Below are 23,692 nucleotides of genomic sequence, written 5' to 3' on the forward strand. Positions count from 1 at the left end.
GGACGGCCTTTCCGGACCCGCGCTTCCTCCAGCCCGCCCCGCTCCGCCCCTCGGGCTCCCGGCCGCCCCCGGCCCCATTCGGGCCGGGCCTCGCGGCGGCGGCAACTTCGCTGCGCTCCGCCGCGTCCCCGAGTCCCGGGATCGGCGCGGCGCGGTGAGTGCTTGCGTGGCGCGGCGCGGCGCGGGGTGGGGCGGCCTTTGTCTGCGGCCGGTGCCTGGATCTGCGAGCCCGTGTCCCCTCCCCGCACGGCGCCCGCACCCCGGGCCTCCCCAGGTCCAACGCCGGCCTCCGCGCACGTGCGCGCGCCCTGCCCCGGCCGCAGGCGGGGGTTCCAGCGCCCAGAGGGAGCTGGAGACGCCGGGAGCTACTGCGCCCCAATCTGGCCTCCCCTTTATCAGGGCGGAGAAGGGGGTGGGGGCGCTCTGCACCCCCAAGAGCCACTGCAAAGAGGTCGGGTGGGTGACTAGTTACCGAGGCCCTGGATGTGGAGTGGGGATGGAGTCAGAGCTGTCTCTGGCTCATGGTTGCTGGATAGAAGAGGCCGGCGGGGCTCAGAGGGAGGGAGCCCTGTCAGGAAAACACCCTGATCGCCAGTCCTGAGGAGGGGGCGTTTTGGAGGAGGGGCGCAAAGGTTAGGTGGGTCCCCCCCTCGTGCTTGGCCCTGAAAGAGTGGACGACTGGGGAACATCCAAAGGCTGCAGGACAGGAACAGATTCTGGGAAGATCACCGTAGAGGCCCGAAAAGATTAGGGTTTGAGGAGGGAACGGGAATGGGGGCAGTTGGAGCTTGGAAAGTCTCAGGGAGATGGAGGGAAGGTTCCAGGGTGGAGCACACCAGAGAAGAGGATTGTGAGTCCCAGTGCCCCAGGGGGCCTCTGTCACTAGGGTTTAGTTGGCCAATTGGCAGATTCTGGAGCCTAAGGCAGTGAACTGGCAGAGAAGGGGACTTGTTTCTAAGCCAAACCTGCCTTAATGAGAAATGCGTGATGGATGACTCAGACGCGGGATCTATCACTGAGGCGAAATATTAACAAATAGTAAAGCGTGTGTGTGTGTGTGTGTGTGTGTGTGTGTGTGTGTGTAGGGTGGTGTGGGGGGGGTTGAGGATAATGGGCAGTTAAGGTCCCCTGCATAGAAGCACGTGTGTAGTACTTTGTCTATTAGGAAATGATGAAGCTGTTTGAACTGTGAGAGTTCTTCATTCAGATGCCATGACACCCTATTTCCCTCTGGCCTCCCAGAAATCTCTAGGAAATCTAAAGCCAGGCAGGAGCCTTTCTTGTAGTCTGGAGGCCTGTAGATAGGTGGGTCACTGCTGGAGGCCGGGACAGTGGGGATCTAACCCGTGGGCTGCACTGGGCTGATCGTGAGCTGAGGGTATGAGAGTGGTTCCTAGTTCCACTTACCTGGGAATGGAAATGGGTGTGTGCATTTCACTGATAGCTGGAGTTTCATCATTAACTTTTAACTAACTGTTGCCTACAGAAGACTTCCTCCCCCATGTTGCCAGGACTAACATGGAGTGTCCTGATGTCAGTGAAATCCTCTCGGGTCCATTCTGCGGACATCTGTTTTTGCACTAATGTGTCATTTGTCATTTTATTTTTATTTATTTTGTGGTACTGGGGTTTGAACTCAGGGCCTACACCTTGAACCACTACACCAGTCCTTTTTTTGTGTTAGGTATTTTCGAGATAAGGTCTCATGAACTATTTACCCTGGCTGGCCTCGAACTGCGATCCTCCTGATCTCTGTCTCCTGAGTAGCTGGCAAGGGAGAGAGCATTTGCCCGTGTGCTAAGTGACCTCAGCGATGCTGATGCTTCACTGGCCCCGTGACTGACCTCTGGGGTTCTGTGTGGTCATAGCATCCATGGTGGCTTCTCCTGCAGCCTGCAGGGAACTTTCCAATGCATTCTGGATTCCTGTGTGAGAGATCAGATCTTCCAGCAAGTGAGGGGAGATGCCTGGGTTCATAGGAGTCTCAGCATGAGAAGGGCTATTGGGATTTTGACCCAGTTTTCCTTCCTGTCTCTGTCCCCTTGTCCTGACATCCTGTGGGAGCAGGTTGGCTGAATGTCCAAGATGCTCCAAGCCTGACAGCTGGCTTGGATGCTTTAATGTTTATGGACAGGATGGTTACAGAAGCGGTGTCCTTTTGGAGTTTGTGTCCTTATTCTGGTCAGGCTGGCTCCTGAACCTTTCTGGGGGATCCCCTTCCTTAAACGCTGGCCTTCTCTGCAGTAGAAAATCTTCATTCTTTGGAGTGGGGTTGGGTTTGACATCAAGGTGTGCCATCCTGTTTGGGCTCAGAGATGAATTGTGATCCTGGAGCTGTGAGTTGGCATTCCACACATCTAGACACTCCTAGAAAGTGATGTGGAGGGTGTCTGGCCTCTTGCTGGGTGGTTCTTAGTTGGACTTACAGGGTTTGGGCTATGTGCAGGAAAACATACCAAATCAAGCAACCTCTGAGATTATGATTGTGCGGTGGCTTTGGAGCTGTGGGTCTGAGTCACGGGGTCAGGGGAGAAGGAAGAAGGGCAGGGAGGATGGTGTCACTGCCCTGAGTTTATCCTCTGAGTGGGTGGGGATTTCTCACTGCTGTGTTTTTTCCCACAGGAGTGGCAGGGAAGTCCACAAGCAAAATGGGGAGGGCACAGCCAGGGCCTGGGGGTAGGAGGAGGGGGCTCAGGATAGATTGCCCAAGGGGAGGACCACATATGCTGTTAGGACCTCGTGCCTCTTCCCCTGCAGCATGTTGGACAGGTGAGCATTGCGTTTTCAGTTTGGGGGTGGGGCTCTGCTAGATGCTTCGTAGACATCACCATAGCAGTCCTGTGGAGACCCGGGCCCAGGAGGGAAAGTCAGGCCCAAAGATACACAGACAGCAAATGGGGGAGGCGGCCCCAGGTTTTACTCTCATTTTGGAGCCTGGCAAATGAGCCAAGGGTCTCCTAGGGCAGAAAGGACTCATTTGGAGCACTGGGGAGAGGGCAGGCCCCACCTGGGTTACCTAGAGCCATTGCTGAGAGTTCTTGCTCTGTCAGAGGCTTGGCCTTTGTCACACTGGTACCTCCAGGAGTCCCTCCTATGCCTTCCAGTTCTGACTAGTGCCCCCAGCCAGCTGTCCCATTCTCCCTCTCATTTTCTTTGGTTCAGGGAAGATGCCCACACACCTGAACTCCTTCAGGCATTTGCCTTCCTAGAGGAATCACTGGAACGTGTGCTTGTGGGGGAGGCCCCGTCCTAGGGGACATGGCAGCAGTAGGGGCTGGAGCCCTTGATGCTTGGAGCTACCACTGGGCTTCTGGGAAGAGAAAGGGAGGTGAGGACCACTATGAATGAGCCAGACCCAGACATGGAGTTGACTTGTATGTTTGCTGCTTTGGAGTGGGGTGAGTAGTGGGGTTCTTGGTAGAAACGGGGGAACAGAGCAGTGATGGTCCCTGGGATGCTAGATTCATGGTGAGACAGAGGAGGTCTTGACTGGGGAAAGCAGGGATGGGGGAAGGGAGCCTCAATGCAGAGGGACCCAGGAGGCCTTGTCTCCATGCCTATGGCAAAATAGCAACAGCAATACTCATTGCCACTGCTTCTGTGTTAGACACTTACGTTAAGTCTTCTTTCTCTGTTGTCTTATTTATTTTTGTGCCAGCCCAATGGGGTAGGAATTATTACTCATGTTTTAAAGATACAGTATCACATGTCAAAGAGGTGAGGTCATTCTTGCTTGGTTGAATGTCAGGTAGGGCTTCTGTGTCAGAATTTGAACCCAGGGCTGCCTGTTCCTGGCTCATGTTTTACCCTGGGCAGGCAAAGCAGCCTGACAATTTCAGTTAGCAGGAGACGAGTCCAGACTTGGGGGCACTCATGAACTAGCTCTTATTCACCTGGTGACTGATGACTGTGGACACCTGAGCAGCATTCTCCCCTCTGGGCCTAGACTCCCATCTGTAGAGTGAACACAGAGATGGGTCCTGGGCCAAGTGAACTCCAAGAAGCCTTGAAGCTGTGAAGTCCAGGGGAGACTGCTACACTGAGGAGATAACAGGCCGGGGACTGTTACTTAGGGGAGAGAGTAACAGGGTTGTTCTGCTGGGCTAAGCCTCTTTCAGGGTAGAAAATGAAAGAACACATCTGGAGCAAATGGGCCCTTCCTGGAGTCTGGAAAGACTCTGGCAGGCAGGGGATTTCCAGGTATGTCTAGGTGAGCTCCTGGCAGGGCTCAACAGATGGAGTGAATACAAGCGTGCGTGCTGTGGGCTGCTAGCATTTGGCCCAAGTCTGCCCTCTGATTTGGTCTCCTGTGCTCATCTCTCTTTCCTTCCTACCTCTCTTCTTCTGGCTGGACTTCCCCTGAGCCCAGCACGGCTTTTACTTTGTTCAGAGCTCTGTGTCTCCACTGGTGTGTGGACGCACACATGACATGTGCACCCTGGGGTTTCTCAGCCTCTGAACCTACCTCTGAGTCCAAAATGGCATCCTACTGCCTTATCAAGTAGCTGCCAGGCCCTAGAAGATGTACACTGATTTTGGGACAGCCCCTGAGCAGAAGGGAGTGAGAAAGGCAGGTCAGCTATTGCACTAATGTCTCACGTTGTACCCAGGGCTGCTGAGACCTGGGGTTTGCCCTCTCCAGGTTCTGAGCCTTAACCTTGGTGGGGTGGGGATGATGTGGTTGGGGAGGCCAGTCATGCTGTCCTGTTCTTCTCTTTTCCTTGTGCTCCTACAGGCATGGGGGGAAGCAGGTAGAGGGAACCAGGAAGACCTTGGGCCACTGGCTGGAGGCCCTGATGTCATGCTGCAGTCCTGACTCACACAGAAGTCACTTGGGGAGGAAGGCTGAGTTGCTCTTTTGGGTGGGATCATGGGGCTGTGGCATGGTGCCCAGTGGACAGTCTGGGACACAAATGGCCTGCACTGACTCAGATTATCAGGAAAAGAGAAAGCCAACAGGGAGGTACTTCTTCCCAGGGAACTCTGGAGACCCCCACTCATTTTCAGAACATTCAGTCTTCATTAGGCCATTTTAGACTATTTTCCTTTTATCTCCATTTTACAAATGAGCAAATTGAAGCTCAGCCCATTGCCCTGCGGTCACATGACTTTGGAAGTGGCAGAGTGTGGATTTGAACTTGTGTTTCCAATTCCAGAGTCATCTTTGTAAACACCAGGACTCACTTTGTCCACTCACTTCATCTTCTTGTGATGATACCAGCCCAGCATGTGACTGTGATCACAGCCTAGGTGGGTGGTCTGGACCCTTCTAGATGGTTCAGGAGATACTTATAAGTGAGTGGTGAAATGATGGTCTAAAATTCATATAAACCTTTAAAGATGTTTTCTTCTTTTTTTTTTTTTTTGGCAAAACTGGGATTTGAACTCAGGTCTTCATACTTGCAAAGCAGGCACTCTACCCCTTGAGCCACAGCATCAGTCCATTTTGCTCTGGTTGCTGGAGATGAGGTCTCAGAACTATTTGCCCAGGCTCTCTATCTCTCTGTCATCTCTGCCTCTGTTTATTTGTTTGAATCAGTTCTTTAGATTTAATAGCCGAGGGATTGATTGCTAACAGCTCCAGCCCTTACCCTTCTTAGCAACCTTAGCAAGAAAGTCTGATGGCTCCAGCAGAAAAGCTTAGGGAAGTCCCTGATTGGGTGTGGCTTGGCTCACAGCCCATTCCTGAACCAGTGACTGAGTGGGGGTGGGGCAGGAGTGCTCCACTGAGTCAGATCTGCTCACATGTCCAGGTATGAGACTGAGCACATGGACTGCGTTCCCTGCAGGAAGTTGGATCCTGTTATCAGAAGGGGCCAGTCTCAAATAAGAGAGAGGTACTCTAGGATTAAGAACATGGAACAAGACCAGCTACTGGGACAGGGAGAATGTGCCTGGCATGTATTTTACTTTGTCAAGGAAGGAAGGAGCAGATGTTCAGAAGGAATTGAAATGCAGGCCAGGTGGGGAGGTGATATAGTCTGTTCTAAATGGATTTGTCATCTGGCCCTTGGGATTGCCTGTCTCCATGCTGAGTGAATTGCAGATCATTTCTCTAGAGAAGCTAGCTGTCAGAGATATTTCAGGATAGTCTGGGGTGGGAGGTGGGGAGAGGGGGAGGAGGTGTGGTCCTCAGCACTCCATTTTCCCACTGTGGACAGAATCAGTCACAGTCAACCCAGAGTCCTTAAGTGACCTCTGATGGCTTCCCTTGCCTCATCTACTGAGTGCCTCTCCCAGAGTGCCATCTTCCCAGAATATCTGATGTTCACTCCTTCACGCCTCCATGACTTTTCTCTTCCTTCCCCTCAGACAGCCAAATGCCTCCTTCTCTGAATGGGCCTTCTTCAGTTGCCCCCCAAAATGAATTGCTTGACCTTCCATATTACTACCTTGTATTAACCTGTACCAAAGAACTGGTGATATTATGCTTTATTTTTTTATCTTTCCCAAACCTTTTTCCTATATTTATTGTGAAAATACAGCATTTTAAATAGCTATGCCAGTTAGGAGCTGTGTAACCTTGAGTTAGTTATTAAGTCTCTCCATCCTGGAATTTCGTCTGTGAAATGAGGTAGTAAAGTACCTACTTAATTCTTAGAAGGCTAAAAGAAGCTCATGTGCAAAGAGCCTGGAATAGAACAAACTTTCAACAAAACTGCCTTTTTTTGTGGGCCTGGTACTTGAACTCAGGGCTTCACACTGGCAAAGTAGGTATACTGCAGTGCATATTACTCTGGTTATTTTGGAGATGGGTTCTCACAAATACCTAGGCTGGCTTGAACCATGATCCTCTTTATCTCAGCCTCTGAAGTAGCTAGGATTATAGGCGTAAGCCACTGGTCCCCAGCTACAACACTGACTTTTATTATCACTACTTGATATAAACAAAATATGGATAACTTTTGAAACATAGTCTTAAACCTCAATTTAAGAATGGCAACATTTGTAATTGTGCATTTGTGTGTCTCATCATCCCTGTTTGTAATGTATAACACAGTACCTGGTGTATAGTTGTCAAAAAGTGTTTGTTGAATGAATACTGGAAGAATTGAAATGTGAAAATAATCAGTTTCATAGGGCAGAAGGTAGACTAAGGGAATAACAGATTGTTGATCTGTTCTTAATCCCTGACAAAGTGTTAGAACCAGTTATCCAATGAATACTAGATGAAGGGTCCATTGATAGGAGCGGGCATGGCTCTACTGATGTCTTGTAAACAGACCTCTCTCTCTGCTCTTCTCCATTTGATTGGTCCCAGAAGCAGTGGAGCATCTCAGCCTTGGGGATGAGGTGGATGGCTGGGTACCACATGGAAAGATGGACACAGGAGTGAACACTCACCACCCCAAATGATGGATGATGGATGGGCATTGGTCTAGGGGCAGACAGTGCTGTGGGCCTTCCCTATTCCTGTCCTACCCCTGAGGACCCTGATGACGCGTGACACAAAGCAGAGAGAAGAGAGCAGCCTTTTGGGGTGACATTCATTCTTTCCTCCTTTATCAAAAATACTTGTGTATCTCCAATGTACAGGAACTGTTGAAACAGTCCTTCCAAAGATTCTGGCACACGTACACACACTGTGAATATGCCTGATGCCACCGAGTCAATTGTAAATTTCATGGTTTTGTCTTTTTCCGGGACTGGGGTTTGAACTGAGGACCTACACCTTGAACCATTCCACCAGCCCTTTTTTTGTGAAGGTTTTTTCCGAGATAGGGTCTCATGAACTGTTTGCCCGGGGCTGGCTTTGAACCGCAGTCTTTCTGATCTCTGCCTCCTGAGTAGCTAGGATTACAGGCGAGAGCCACCAGCACCCAGCTGTGAACGTTATGGTATGGGTAGCTTTACCATATTGACTAAAAGATCATGATAGTTTCCAGGTGCTCAGTATAAGCTTTTCATCAATGAGAGCTGCCCAAAAGCAAGTGGACTGTCTTGGGAGGAATTTGGCGCCCATCACCAGAGAGGGCAAACATGCGTGGCAGGGGTGGTCAAGGAGAGGGCCACCTGTCTCAGTGATATCAACTCTGACTTCTGTTGCCACCAATGAATGTGTGACTTCCTTCGTCCCTCTCTGTCCTGAGCGCCAGCTCTGTGTCCAGGAGTCCGTAGGACACTTGGGTGTGGATGATCGGAGCTCAGGTTCAGCAGCAATGGCTCTTCCCCCTAAACACGCCTCATGTCTGTGTCTGCCTCTCAACCTGTGCTCACATCCGTCCTTTGTTCTAGGCTTCAGGTCATCCTTGACTCTTCTTCTCTCTGCGATCTCTAGGCCACGTCCCTTGAAACGTCTCCTGAGCTGGGCTCAGGCATCACTAAGCGACTCTGTTGGAAGTGTCCAGGTCACAATTCGAAACATCTCTTTTAGATGTGGCTTTCTTTTGTGGCTCTCAGCAGTGGCAATTTCGACAGGGTGGAGAGCTGGGGAGAAGAGGAGGGAGGGAAGGAATGGATAGAAGCTCCTTAAATTAGTTAGCTCAGATGCTAGAAGAAAGACCCAAAATAACAGTGACTTTTGCGAGAACAGATGCTTATTTCTCTCCCATGTGACCATCCGGGTATATCCAGAGCTAATACCACAGGGTGTAGCCTTTGGCAGTGCAGGCCGGGAAGACTCCCCATGGCTGTGTTCCAGCTGTGGAGGGAGAGGAAGAGGAGGAGGGTATGCTCCCTCTTTCTAAGGGCAGAAATCCAGAAATTGTACCCATCAGCTCCTTTCGAATCCTATTAGCCAGAACATGGTCATGTGACCACACCCAGCTGCAAAGGAGGCTGGGATTTGTAGTTCTTAGCTGAGTGGCCCTGTGCCTGACTAAAAATTCCACAGAAGGGGAGAATGGGTGTAAGTAAGGTTTCTGCCACTCACCATGTGCATTTCAGTGTGACTCACATAGCAGATCTAATTGCCTAAACCTTAAGGATATAGTAAAATACTGAAGAAGTTCCATTTGCTCCCAGCAAAGATTAGAAATGGGGAGCATTGAGCTCAGAAAGGGGAAGTCACCTCATTAAGATTGAACAGCAAAGTGTCAGAGCTGGGACTAGAACCCCACACTTTGGGCTCACTTTCTGCTATGAGAAGAAGGCAGATAGGGCTAGGATGGTTTTCTTGGGGCTAGGTAGAGGCCACATTTCTGAGCCTTACTTGGCAAGCTACTCATTGTCTTCTGGGGGCCATTGTGGCTCCAAGGTGCCTCCAAGTACCCCTAACTGTATCTTTTTTCTTCCTTTAGTACTAGGGCTCAAACTCAGGGCCTCACATTTGCTAGGCAAGTGCTCTATCTCTTCAGCCATACTTCCAGACCTTTTGTTTTTGAGATAGGGTCTCACTTTTGCCCAGGCTGGCCTTGGGCCATGATCTTCCTGCCTCTGCCTCTGAGTAGCTGGGATTACAGGCACACACCACAATGCTTGGCCCCCTTCACTGTATCTTAAAGTGTATTCTGTACTGGACTGGTAGGCATGCCTACCTTCTCTATGTGCATCTGCTCCTGAGGACAGAAATAGGGTTTAGTCAACTATGTCCCTACTGCCCCCCAGGCCCTCAGAAACCAAATGCATAAATGACACTACTATATTGAAGGATGCCTTAACTTGCATATCATAGAAACTTAGCTTGAATTGGTTTAAGGAAAAATAAAAAAAAGATCTACTGAAGTATCTGGGCAGACTGGGGATGCTTCAGGCATAGCTGGAATCAGGAGCCGTGTGTCTCTCTGACCCTTCTCACACTGGGAGGAATGGGGCTAGATTCTGGGATGATACTGTGGTCATGATGGAGACAAGGACCTTGGGTGTCCCCAGGTCTTGGGCACCTGGGCCCAGAGCCAAGGCACAATTTGTTGTTTTGGCTTAATGGTGGCACATCTTGGGTCATGTCTTGGGAGCATCCCATGGCCTTTTTTTTTAAATAATTTTTTAAAATTTTTTCTTTTATTCATATGTGCATACAATGTTTGGGTCATTTCTCCCTCCTTCCCCCTGCCCCCTCCATGGCTTCTTTTTGCTGAGTTGAATGCACCTGCAGCACCCTCGGATGAGCATGGCCTGGCTCCTCCCTCACTCCTGCTTCTCTGCAGAAGACCAAGGCATTCTGTGGTCTTTCCTGGCAGGGCTTGAGTTCCCACGGTTCCCTTGATTGTCTGGGACAAGGATCCAGGATGAGGAAGCAAGGGGTAAGGTGTATGACATGTACTGACTCCAGGGCAGCCCCCCCCCCCACCTCCTTGGGGAGGAGAATTGATGGGTGGGGTGTATGCATTCATCTTGGGGTCTTCCTATCTCCATGTAACTCTGTCTGTCTGTCCAGATGGATGGTGCATGGCTTTCTGCTCCTAGGCTGTCCTTCCTGAGTACCACCTTACCTCTGAAATGTGTTTCTCTGTCCTGCTCTCAGTACCCTGGGCCCCACTGTTGGGGTAGGAGTCTCTCAGTGCTGTGGAACTTGCAGATCACCTGAGTTCTAGGCTGCCAGGCTGCTTCTCTTAGATCACGACGGTGGGCTTCCTGGATCCAGGGTTGAGGAAAAGAATCAAAGGGAGTGAGCTCACTGCCCACCCTTGAAGCCCCTCATTGTCCCTCAGGAGAGAGGGACAGTGAGTCTGGGGGATTCCTATAGATCTGATCAGGAGAGTTGCTCCCTGCACCCCCCAAATACATGGAGGTGGCAGTCATTCCCATGTGATCCCAGGGAGTAAACCCCAAGAGCAGGAATTGGCGTGAGAAGGGACCAGGCAGAGGAATGGGGGTTTACTAATGCAGTAAATTGGGAGCCATGGATGGTTCTTGAGCAGGGGAAGGATGGGAGTGATTCCTGTTTTAGGTCCTAAGAGAATGTGCTTGGGGAGAAAGGAGGTTCTCAGGTGGGCCCAGATGGTGGACATGAGCAGTGGTGGGGGAAGGGTGAGGGGGCGTAACCCAGGAAGATCAGATGGGGCTTGGTTCTGGTCTGGCTGGGAGTGAAAGAGGAGAGGGGAGACTTGGAACCTGAGAGCCTCAGAGGCTTTACTGGTGTTCTTCCTGCAGAGCGTGACAGGCACTGCCTGTTGGGGTTTCCTGTGGGCTATGGTGGCTTTGGGAGAGCAGGAAGTGGTGTCCCCAAGGTGCTGCTATGAATGGAGCTGCTGAGTCAGCAGTGGCTAGGCCTTGAGGCCACCAGATTTTGGGCCGGAAGTGGCTGGGAAGAAGAGGAAGCGGCTGCTGGGAGCTTCCCCACTGCGGAGACTGGGGGAGGGGGCAGCCAGGATACACTCGGCTTGGCAGAGGGGCTCCCTTGGCCCAGCTGCCAGGTGTGGGGACGTGGGGAGCCAGGGTTGAGCCTGGGTGCCTGTGGCTGGAGTAGATGCTTCGGCTCTAGGTGGGATTTGCTCTGCAGAGAGCAGAAAGGTGAGGAAGGCCTGGGCTCTCCTGGGCTGTGCTCACCAGCAAGTGACATGTCTCAAAAAAGTCGCTTTTGTGGACTTTCATATTTTTCTCCTGCAAAATGAGATTGAGGTGTGCAGCCTGTCAACCGAATGGTTAGAGGGACGTGGTGTTCGTTTTCTGGCTGATAAGTGTTAGCTGGCAGAAGTGGATATGGGTTGTGGCTTGGGGAATCTGGAGGTGGCAGTGGGATGCAGGGAAGAGGTGGGTACAGCCTGCCTGAGCTGGGCACCTGGTGGATAGTGGCCAGACTGGAAGCCTGGCTGTGCCCAGGGAAGTTGGGGGCTCCCTGACCCAGTCCTGACCTGTGGCCACAGAGCCTCCTCTCACTCCATCCTGATTCCAGTTTCAGGGGTTAGCCCCATCCTGGTCTCCTCCATTTGTGACTGGTCTTGGTCACTCAGTTCACATGCGCTAAGGTAGTGGAGTCCCCCACTCATACAGCCAGCTGTCACCCAGAACTCTGCCCTGGGAGTTTCCGTGCATGTGTCACTAACGTAACATGCTCTGCCCTGAGTCCTCTACATTCTCTGCCTCAGTGATGCCCTTCCTGGTCACTGTGCTCAGAACCCACCATGGTCACTCCCCTAACACATCCTCAAATGCCGTCACTTTCACCCATAGCTCCTCATCACTTCTGTCCAGCCCCTCTCATTTATTCTGCAGATGCCACCAAATTAACCCTGACCTCGCTCCTACTCCAGAACCCTCAGTGGCTCCCAGCTATCTAAGGGACGGAGCGTGCACCCCAGCCCATCCCCGAGCCTAGCTGTAGCCTGAGCTCTTACTTTTCCACCAAAGTGACCCATGCGCAGTCTTGACCCTGAGCAGACCAGCCTTGCTTTGCTTGTCACTTGGCCTCCTTCTTAGACATGAAAGGCTGGATCCAGCTGCCTCTGCCTGCCTGACCTGGTCCAGCCTCCCTGCAGACTCCCTCCAAACGGCACTGTGCCAGGGTCCCTCCGCAGGGAGCCTAAATTCCTCTTCCTGCAGGCAGGAGCAGCCGTTCACCCAAGAGAGCCATCCACCACAGATAGCCCAGCTGTCGGCCACCTCTCGAGAAGATGCTGCGTGGATGGGGCAGCCCCGGTGGGGGTGTGCATGTGGGCACAGCCCTGGGAGTACTGTGCTTCTGCTTGACAGGTAAGAGGACGGACATTGATCATGGAGGATCACTGTCATCTGGACTCCAACCAAGCCAGCTTTTCTAGCAGGGCCATACTCACTTCCACTTCTGGGTTCCAATAGGCAACACCCTTTCTCTTTCTTAGCCTTGACTTCATCTGTAAAATGGGAATGTGAGCACCGAGCACTAAATATGACAGTTTCCTGAACACACTAAGTACTTCCTCCTCAGGACCTTTACTTTTGCTGTTTCTTCCGCCTGGAACTCTCTGTCCCCACACATCTGCATGGGTCCATTCCTTATTTTCTTTAGGTCTTTGACTAAACATGACAACTCCTTGGCAAGGCTTTCCTGGCTACCTTGTAGAAAACCTTACTACCTTCTTTCTGCGTTTACTGCCACTTGACATATTATACCTTTGCTTACTCATTGCCTCTTGCCTGTTCAGTAGAGCAGGATCTGTCCCCAGGGCCAGGATGGGTACCTGCTACATAGTCGGCACTCAATATCCAGTCTGAATAAATGTGACTTTTAGAAGCACTGGGTATTAGTAGACTTCTTCCATGGGAAAACAAATTCAAGTGTTTGGTGCCATCTTGTGGTCATCAGGAGATGGTACACATCTCTACCCTCACTGTCCTGATTACTGTAGAAAAAGAAAGGGTGACTCAGGTTCCATGTTTCAGATGTTCCCCACAAGGGGCAACCTGGTCCAGGGGAATAGAACTGGCCTGAGTTCTCATAGGGTTGCAGCCGGAGGCCCAGGACCGGCTTCATTCCTTTAGAGACCTTCAATGCACTGCAAAGACTGTGTGTGTAATTCCTAGCGAAAATGAAAATTGTAAAATATATGTGAATTTTCAGAACCTTCCATGGGCACCATATTTGGTTAGCTTCATTGCAAGACTGAACGTCACATATTTTGAGCATGCCTGCCTGCTGTGCTGGTGCCCAGAGCCCTTCACCCATCTAACCAGCTGCCAAGTGTGGCAGTGTAGCCTCCTGAAAGACTGTCGGGTGCCTCTGAAGGGGAGCTGCAGTGGAGGCAGAAGTGTCTGGTGGGGAGTCTGCAGGAATTCCTTGGAATAGAGGCAGATCCCCAGGTCCTGCCTCTGGGGATAAAGTTCACCTGGGGCTCTGAGATTCTGCCTTCCCCTCACCCCTAATCCATTAACAGACCCTGATGGTTTACCCTCCTGAATCAACCCTGAATCTGGCCAGTTCTTTCCATCTCTGCTCCCACCATCACTCCTTACAGGGCCCACCAAGCAGCCTCCTTACTGCTCTTCCTCTTGCCCTTCTGTGGTCTACTGTTCCTCCGCAGAGGGGCCAGAGTGAGCATAAAGCCTCGTCACCCCGATTACACCTGCTTAACACCCCTGGAAGGTGGAAAACTTTAACACCTTAGCAGGTGGAAAAACCTAAACACCTTAGCCCTCTATGGTGGCTCAGGAGGCCTTCCATTGGTTATTTCCTGATTCTTTCCTGCTGCACTCCTCAGGCCTTCCTACCTGCTCTACCTGGCACCTGAAACACAGGTCCTTTGCGTCACAGCCAAATGTCATCTCTGTAAAGAGTCAATCCTCACTGCTGTATTTAAAAGCATTGGTATTTTTTCTTTCTTGTATAAAAATGAATAAGGTTTACTTAGGAAGAGAAGAAAAAGCACGTGTGATCCTCTCATCCAGAGAAAATCACTAGGAACATTTGGTGGATACCTTTTTAGGTCTTGCCCCCAACCCCAATTTATACAAATAGTGTGCACTTATGGGAAAATGCAAATGTCCGGCAGGCCTAAAGTATCTGCTAGAATTTTGAAGACCTGGGCCTTGCTTTCTAATCCCTGGGTGTTTTTTTGTTTTGTTTTGATACTGGGGTTTGAACTCAGGGCCTACACCTTGAGTCACTCTACCAACCCTTTTTTTATGATGGCTATTGTCGAGATAGGGTCTTGAGAACTATTTGCCATGGGCTGGCTTCGAACTGCAATCCTCCTGATCTCTGCCTCCTCAGTAGCTAAGATTACAGGCGTGAGCCACGGGCACGCGGCTCCTGGGTGCTTTTTTCCCCTAATCACAAGCTGATGAGTATTTCTGAGTTTGTACCTCTCGCTGGTTACCAGGTAAGCCCTACGGTGTGACCTTGGCCTTGTTCTCTGTTGCAAGCTCTTGCTTGACACATAGTAGGTACTTAACGTATTCTTGACTGGATGAGTAGAAAAGGCAATGAATTTACGTTGGGCCTCAATCCTAAAAAGGGGGGAATAGCTGGGGAAAGGCCCGGGATCAAGGAGGCCTTGAATGTCCCTGCCTCTTCTCACTGTCCCGTCCCCAGGAGCCGTGGAGGTCCAGGTCCCCGAAGACCCGGTGGTGGCCCTGGTGGGCACCGATGCCACCCTGCGCTGTTCCTTCTTGCCTGAGCCGGGCTTCAGCCTGGCGCAGCTCAACCTCATCTGGCAGCTGACCGACACCAAACAGCTGGTGCACAGCTTCGCCGAGGGCCGAGACCAGGGCAGCGCCTACGCCAACCGCACGGCGCTCTTCCCGGACCTGCTGGCGCAGGGCAACGCGTCCCTGAGGCTGCAGCGCGTGCGCGTCGCGGACGAGGGCAGCTTCACCTGCTTCGTGAGCATCCGGGACTTTGGCAGTGCCGCCGTCAGCCTGCAGGTGGCGGGTGAGCGCCGGGAGGGGGCGCCCTCCTCCCTCCCCACAGCCCCGCGCATCCTTTCCCGCATTGCACCCCTGCCCTTACCTTGTCCCCCTCTGCCACCCTCCAGCCCCCTACTCGAAGCCCAGCATGACCCTAGAGCCCAACAAGGACCTGCGGCCCGGGGACATGGTGACCATCACGTGCTCCAGCTACCGGGGTTACCCCGAGGCTGAGGTGTTCTGGCAGGATGGGCAGGGATCGCCCTTGACTAGCAACGTGACCACTTCGCAGATGGCCAACGAACAGGGACTGTTTGACGTCCGTAGCGTGCTGAGAGTGGTGCTGGGTTCTAATGGAGCCTACAGCTGCCTGGTGCGCAACCCCGTGCTGCAGCAGGACGCGCACGGCTCGGTCACTATCACAGGTGAGGGGGGCACGCTCAGCAGGGAAGAATAGAGGGGGCACTGCCTCTTTTGTAGACCCTAAATGCAGTGCCAATGGGTTCGAGTGGTTAAGAGATTAAAAAAACAACAAAAATCACTTTCATATAGATTGCAGGTGTCTCAAAGTCGCCCCCAGAAGTCCTAAGGGACTCCTGTAATGAGCTGATAAGAATCATTTAGAGCGATCGCTCCCCTAGTGCTTCCATGTAGAGGCTGGAGTAACCGCCTGCAATCTGGACATACGGGGTTTGCCCAGGGACATGGTGAGGACAAGGGACAAGAGGTAATACCAGTATTGCTGGGTACATGTGCACCGTCTGACTGCGAGACCCTGAGACAGAGCAGATCTTCTCCAGGTGGTCGGTCTCCATCACCTGGGTCAAGGTCAACCCTCCTCCCTGCAGACTGGAGCTGCACCCAGGCAGCCCTTGGATTGGGGAGGGGCGGGGGAGGGGAGAGGAAAGCAGTGTCTCTGCTGCCCCCGTGTGGTCAAACAGGAGATGGAGGCCGCCATCGGGTGAATCTGATCTTCAGGCCTTAGCTGGCACAGGTGGGCACCCATTGTGCCCAAGGGTGTACAGAGGGCTCAGGCTAAGGGAGGGGTTGCCCTCTGTGTTTGGCCCTAACAGGTCAATGCTGCCTTTCTGTCCCTCCCTCTGGGCCATCCAAGCTTGCCCAGAAACCTCCCACATCGCTGAGGTCAGGACAGCAGGTTCTGTAGGTTTGTGCCTCTTCTTTTCTCTTTCCATGACTTCTGCCTGACCGGCCCACTCAGCTTGTCATCTCCACTGGTCCCCAGTGTCTGTGCAAACCTCAGTCCCGGCAGACTTATTCCCATGTTCTCCCCTTCAGCAGCTGGGCCTTACATGGCCTTCACTCTGACAAGCCCAGAGCCAGTGCTCACCATGCTTGTCTGGTGGGGTCAGGCTTATTCCTCCTTTTCTTTTAGGCATTTCCTTCCCACAAAGCTGTGTTCTCAAGCCCAGCCCCACCCCTCAAGACTGAATACACTTTGTCCATCTGTGTGCCTGTGAGGGAGTCAAGGTTACTGAGGGGTTCTTGAGTTTCTCCTTGACCCTTTAGAAGAACAGTATATAACCTGGAAGTGAAAACATTGTGTTCACAAGGAAAAACAAGAACTCTAAGCTAGAGTGAGCTGGGCAGAGAAGGTGAGGCTTACGTTGGTTAGGGCAGAGCACGCTGTGATTGTGAGGAGGATGTTTACATGAGCTCAGAGAAAATGCTGTATTTTACACTTTAGTACCTAATAGCCAAAGTGGTTTATTTAGGCCAGTGCTGCAAAGCACAGTTCACAGATGAGAAAACTGAGGTCCAGAGGAAAGAAAAAGGGGGCTTCTTGAGGGCCCAGACTAGCACAGTGGCTCTGAATCTCTGGAAATTGTGATAAATGCAATAGTTTGCAGGGCGCTTGAGGGGTTCACAGCCCCTCTAAACTCATCTCTGGGGGTCTGTGAACCTTGGTTCCCATGCTTTGCAGGAAGCAGATTAACCAGCATCTGAATCCAGCTTTGGCCTCTTGGCCTCATTTCCCCTCCTTCCTGCCAGCCAGCCTCCTGTTTTCATTCGAGCAGGTCTGGCCTACTTTGGAGCCCTTGGCCTGCATTTTGCTTCGGGCAGCTCTGGGCCTTGTAAAACAATCTGGGATTTGGACTTTGAGTCCTCCAGCTGGTCTCTCCCACACCTGATGGGGGTTCGTCATGCCAGCCTCTCCGTGTAGGAGGCTTTCTGGAGTAAGAACTGGACGTGGAGCCTGGACTATGGGTCTGGGCCTGGCTGGCTCTGTCCTTTACTAGGTGAGTGAGGGCAAGTCTGGTCTGTGTTCCAGGCACCACCACTAGCCTAGGGGCAACTGGAGAAAGAGATCCTTGAGTATTTCGGTCACTCTGCCCCCTCCTCTGCTGCCAGAGCCCCATCCTGGAAAGTCCAGGGGGTTCTTATGTGTGCTGTAGGACTGGCCTTCTGGTCACCCATGTCAGCTGCTCCCTGCTCTCCTGCTCCCCCTGGTGATGGATGCCTTTGCTCCCAGTGTCCAGAGCAGCAGTTTTGCCAGCCCTGCCTCATGAAGGTACATCTGCTGCAAGTACCTGTCCCACAGAGCATCTGTGCCAGGCCTCTCTGCAGCTGCAGTGGGAAGCCTTCTGCAGAAGCTGCTAGCCCCGTGCTGGTTGCTCTGGCTGCATGCTGTCTCCAGAGAGCAAAGGAGTGCAGCCCTGTCCTGGTGAGATTGTTTCTAAGCCCAGGACCCTTCATGGGACCAGGCTGGAGGAGCGTCAGAGTGATGGAGTCACATAGAACTGTGGTTGAAACACTGCTCTGACTCAGATTTGGGCTCCTTGACTCCTCTCCATCTCTCTCTCTCTCTCTCTCTCTCTCTCTCTCTCTCTCTTTATTTATTTATTTATTGCAGGACTGGGGTTTGGACTTAGTGCTTTGTGCTTGCAAAGCAGGAGCTCTACCACTTGAGCCACACCCCCAGTCAATTTTGCTCTGGTTATTTTGGAGATGGGGGGTCTCATGAACTATTTGCCTGGACTGGTCTCGAACCTTGATCTTCCAGATCTCAGCCTCCCAAATAGCTCGGATTACAGGTGTGAGTCATTGGTACCTCGCAACTCCTTCTCTCTTGACATGAGATACCTAACAGAAAGGGTCTCCATGTTTTGCGTGAATATTCCTCTGGCAGGACTCCTCCCAGACATCCATGAATCCTTTGGGGAAGTCAGGCTCTCACTCCAGGGCCCTCATCTGTACACAGAACCACACTCACACTTTCTGTAAAAGGCCAGACTGTAAATTTTTTGTGGGCCACATGCCATGCTACTGCTTCTTTCTTTTGCTTCTCTCTCTCTCTCTCTCTCTCTCTCTCTCTCTCTCCCTCCCTCTCAATCTCAATCTCACCCCCCCATCACCACCACTGACCACATTTGGCCCATGGGCTGTAGTTTGCTGATTCCTGACCCATAGGTCAGGGCATCCCCAAGTTGGGGGGATGGCCTCTGAGGAAGTGAAGCTCAAGCCAGGTGGTGAGTTTGGAAGTGTTTTTTAGGAAGGGGAAATGACAGTGGGCGTGGGGAGGCTGGAAGGAGCCAGGTGTTTCTGCAGAGGATGCCAGTTTGGCTGGAGGAGAGCTTCCCATAGTGAAATTAGAAGGAGAGGCTGGGAGAGAGTAAGCAGGGCCCACTTCAATCATCCTGAGGAGATTGAAGCATTATCCTAAAATCGGTAGGGGCCCATAGAAGGTTCTTGAACATTACCTGCAGACTTTTCAGGCCTCCTAGATTGAGACCTGTCTCCGTCAGCACAGCTCTGCCAAGGTTTGAAGGGTGAGCTTATGTGAACTTCATTCATAGTGTGGGGCTCAGTGAGGGTGGGAGCCCTTGGAGCTAGAGGGGATGGGACCAGGGATGGCAGGCTCATTCTCCCCTCTTTCCCTCCCAGGGCAGCCCATGACATTCCCCCCTGAGGCTCTGTGGGTGACTGTGGGACTCTCAGTCTGTCTCGTGGTACTGCTGGTGGCCCTGGCTATCGTGTGCTGGAGAAAGATCAAGCAGAGCTGTGAGGAGGAGAATGCAGGTGAGTGTGTGTGTGTGTGTATGTGTGTGTGCACCCATGCATGAGTCTTTGGGTTTGTCCCTGTTTTGATCTGTTTTGTGCTGCTATGAGAAAATACCTAGACTGGGTAATACAGAGAAACAAATGTCCTGGCTCACAAGGTACCAGCATCTGAGAAGGCCCTTTGCTGCACCCATCACATGGCAGAAGGTGAAAGGACAAGAATGGGCAGGCTACCTGTGATGTCCCACCTCTGAATAGTGTTACATGACAATGAAATTTCAATGTGAGTTTTGGAGGGAACAAACATTCAAACCAGAGCAGCTGCTGTATCTGTGACATCTGTAGTGGCTAGTGATAGAATGAGTGCGGGTGCACAGATGGGGCTGATCTGAGACCTGGAGGCTGGACACTCATGAATGAGTGTGAGCCTGCCTGTCGGGTGCAAATATGGCAGCTGGGTGTGGGATGTGTGTAACCAAAGGTGATGGGTGTGTAAGGCTACAGGAGATAAGTGAGCCTGTGCACACAAGTGTGGAAGTCACATGCTTGTGTCTGTGAGTGTGGAAATGAGGTAGCTCGGGTTTTTGTGTCTTCCTTGGAGTGAGCAGAGCCTCAAGCTACTGCTATTTCCTGGGCCAAGGGTCAGTATGACTTGATTGGACATTAAGAGTGGCACATGGGTGAACAGAGGCATGGCGATGACTAATGCTCAGGAAGGAGAGTGGGAAGAGAGGTTGGTACCACCTGTAGGTAGGTGAGTACTTGTGCCGTGGACAGCTGGATGGGTGGGCAGATGGATGAGTAGACAGAAAGAGGGTGGGTGCAGAGGTAGAAGGGTGATGATTGACAGGGTTGGAGCAAGTGGGTGGGTGAGGTCGTGGGTGGATGGACTGATGTACAGCTAGGCAGATGGCCCTTGACCAGGTGAGCAGTGGGCTTGGAGCTGGGAGCCCTCGCATTCTGGTTCAGCTCTGCTGTGGGCTCAAGCTCCCAACTTGTGTTCAGCGTTTGGACTGCAGGCCAGGCTTGCTCAGGCCCCAGGTGGGGAAGAGCAGGGGCAAAAGCAGGGCTGAGAGAGTTTTTTGTTCACTCTGAGTTCTTGTCTTCCAGGAGCTGAGGACCAGGATGGGGATGGAGAGGGATCCAAGACAGGTGAGTCTGAACCTGCAGCTGGCCCTTTTGGCCGGGGTGCTCTTATCTCCCTCCTGGGAGATAAGAGACAGGGGAACTTCAGGAGCAGGGGGGGCCAGTTTGCTTTGAGGCTTGAATGAAGTGGGTCTTCTGATGGAGGCCTCCCATCCCCGGGTGTCTGCTCTTTCCCTGGAGGTAGGAGTGGGGGCAGACTTCCCCAGTCCCCACCAGGAGCTGTTTCATTGCTACTGCCTACCTTGTCTGATCACCATGGTTGATGTCACCTGATTAACCCTGGACCTCGCAGTTGGGGCCTTCCAAGGGGTGGGCAGAAGACCTCAGGAGACAGGGAAACATCATATAGAGTGGCCCTTAGCAAGTCACTGTGCCTCTTGCCTCAGTTTCCTCATATGTAAAACGGGTGTAACAGTAGGTCCAGAGGTTTTTCTGGGTTGTGTTAAATGAGATAACACATATGAAAGACAGTACTGTGCTTGATGCCTATAGGCACTTACCACACTGCAGCCTAGTTCTCACCAGGCAGATGGCTGAAGACAGCTCTGTTCTCCTTAGAGCACCTGGTCAAGGTGCTTTGTTCCTATGGACTTCAGTGTCCCATCAGTGTCCCTGATGGCACCAGAGGGCTGTTTCGAAGCTCTCTCATGTAATTGGAGGGCTATGTACTTTGCAGAGGGCCTGGTGCTGTAGCCCTGGAGTCCAGCTTGGGGTGCATGCTGGGGCCCTGCTGGAGGCCTTATTTCCAGGAGTCTCTGGGCTGGGAGGGGCTGGTTCTGGCTGAGACATTTGGCAGGGTTCCAGCTGACACCAGATCCCTCCCCACCCCCCACAGAAGGAAGGGCAGGAGATTGACACCTGGGGACTGCTATAAATTATACCAATTAATTCTCCTGTTGGTGCCTGTGTGGCAGGCATGGAGACAGCGCTGGTAACAGGCCTCATTTTTCATACTCAGAGGCAGATGTCAACAGAGGGAGATGGAGGGGGGAATGAGGGTGGGCTGGAGATTTGCTCTCCAGTCCTCTTGATCCTGAGCCCTCTGGGGACATGTGCAGATATGCCACTCCCCTTTAGCTGCTCACTTCACCCTGATTTGAAGAGTGGGCTCAGGGTATCTCCACATCTCCAACTCACTGAAGGTTGGGGCAGGTGACTGTTCTGATGCTATGCAGGAACAGACCTGGAGAGGGAAGTGACAAGCCACAGAGAGGAGCTGGAGCTTGTGGACTGAGGCTGGGGACCCCCTAGGGCCCTTCCCCTGTGCTGTGATGTTGTCCCTATCCTGCCCATGTCTTCCCTGCCCCTACCCCTGCATGCCCTGGCTACTCCCTCTGCCTGACCCTTGTCTCCACTTTCCACCAATCTTCCCTCACTGTATGCTTCTTCATTTTTTGCAGCCCTTCGGCCTCTGAAACCCTCTGAAAGCAAAGAAGGTAAAGACATGTTCTTTGTGCGTCTGTGCTTAGGGTGCTAGGATCATCACCCTGTTACTGGTGACCTGTGCTCCCTCCCTAGAACAGCAACCTCACCTTCCCCTCTGCTCAGATGGCAGAGGGCTGAGTAGTAACCCAGGTCCTAGCTGGTACAAAAGGATCCATCTGTGACCAAGGCTTACCCAGTTCAGGCGTTTCTTTCTCTCTCCTATAATAGTCTGAGTATAGCTGGTCTTAAAGCTGCAGGTGGCCCACAGTCAGGTTCCATTTTTGTGGATTTTTGTCCTGTGCAACTCTAAGCTTCCATCCCTGGGTCCAAGAGGCTCCTCCAGCTGCCATGCCCCTTTGAGAAGCCAGGAAGAGGTAGGCAAGGAATGAGTCTTTCTAAGACTTGGCCAGAAATAGTTTGCATGGCTTATGCTTACATCCCATTGGGTGAGGCTAAAAATGTAGTTTTCAGCTGAGCAGGTAGGCCGACAGTGTGGACAGCTATTATTTATATTGTTACAGCATCAACAGTTACATTAGAAAATATAGCAAATAAGTCATCTCTCTCCCTGTTGTTCAGAACCAAATGAGCACAGGAAAATGGAGCTGATGTTGATGGGGATGTCCACTTGGTCCCTGGAGAGTTGCTGGAGAAAGTGATCTGGTCTCTGGTCACACTGGATAAGCACAGAGGCAGTGCCCAGATGGGAGAGCTACTTTCCCTAGGGACAGAGTCCAAAGGGTGGGAGAGGAGACTCAAGGCCACATGTACCCGGGGCCCTCTTCTGCACTGTCCATTCAGACCTGGATGTGGGGCCAGGGGTGTGACTATTGGATAGATGTTCCTGTGTGGAGACAAGAAGCCAGAGGGAAGGAGGCTCCCTGTAGCATCATTCTTCTGGACATCCATATGGGAAGGGGAAATTGAGATGGGACTTCCTGCTGGAAGAGGGAATTGGCCCCAGCTTTGGAGGCACAAGCCAGGGAGATGGAAGGGAAAATGTATTTCAGACAGAGGGGCAGCAGTAGGGAGAGTGTAGGATGAGTAGGCTGTGGGGATTGAGAGAGGTGGGTAAGGAGAGGGAGGTCTCCCTCAGGGGCCTTCCTGGTCACATGGAATGACCAACTTGTGGGGCCGTGGTTAACTTGGGGCTGTTCATTGAATTTCTATGGCCAGTCTCATACAGACTCCTCACCTGAGGTATGTGACCAGGCGCATGGACTTCTAGCATTTAATGGTTTTTCTCTTTTCTTTCCACCATGAAATCTAGATGATGGACAAGAAATAGCCTAATCGAGAGCTGCTGCCCCTGCCCAGGGGCTCCCACCCTCTGGCTGCACTGGGGCCTCAGTGTGAGCCCTGCCCCTACAGATGGGTCCTGCTCCAGCAGGTCTACCCATTCTCCGAAGGAGGTGGTACCTAGTCCACCCTGCAGCCTTATTTCTGTAATGCACACGATTCCCAAGTCATCCTGCTGCCTTACTTCTCCAGTGACACGATACCCAAACCATCCTGCCGCCTTATTTCTTATGGATACAATACACCAACCACGCCACCTCCTTATTTCTCCAAAGTCATCCTGCTGCCTTATTTCTCCAGTGATATGGTACACGAACCATCCTGCCGCCTTATTTCTTGTGGACACAACACACTGATCACCCCACTTCCTTATTTCTCCAGTGATATGGTACACGAACCATCCTGCCGCCTTACTTCTTCTGGACACAGCACACAGACCACCCCACTTCCTTATTCCTCCAAAGCCACATGGACCATCTGGCTGCCTTTTTTTCTCCAGAGGACACAATATTCAGACTACTCCCCTGCCTTATATCTCTGAAGACACTACGCAGATACCTTTTGGCTGGTTTCTCCCAGGATAATATACTAGTTAAATGAA

At 52.0% G+C, this 23,692-nt stretch overlaps 1 protein-coding gene across 1 annotated transcript; it reads left to right on the forward strand.

Annotated features, from left to right (window-relative positions):
* Cd276 (CD276 molecule) lies at positions 1-23,692 on the forward strand. Its single transcript, XM_020165614.2, has 8 exons — positions 1-154; positions 12,421-12,570; positions 14,888-15,226; positions 15,330-15,626; positions 19,105-19,239; positions 20,332-20,373; positions 21,768-21,803; positions 23,063-23,692. Exons 2-8 carry the CDS (start codon positions 12,492-12,494, stop codon positions 23,083-23,085), a joined length of 951 nt encoding a protein of 316 aa, XP_020021203.1. The 5' UTR covers positions 1-154; positions 12,421-12,491; the 3' UTR covers positions 23,086-23,692.

Source organism: Castor canadensis, chromosome 19 (genome assembly GCF_047511655.1).
Source record: "Castor canadensis chromosome 19, mCasCan1.hap1v2, whole genome shotgun sequence".
NCBI lineage: Eukaryota > Metazoa > Chordata > Mammalia > Rodentia > Castoridae > Castor > Castor canadensis.

Coding starts and splice junctions, on each gene's coding strand:
- Cd276 (XM_020165614.2), top strand. CDS start 12,492: ATGCTGCGTGGATGGGGCAGCCCCGGTGGGGGTGTGCATGTGGGCACA. Junction 15,227..15,329: donor CGTCAGCCTGCAGGTGGCGG/GTGAGCGCCGGG, acceptor GCCACCCTCCAG/CCCCCTACTCGAAGCCCAGC. Junction 15,627..19,104: donor CGGCTCGGTCACTATCACAG/GTGAGGGGGGCA, acceptor TTTCCCTCCCAG/GGCAGCCCATGACATTCCCC.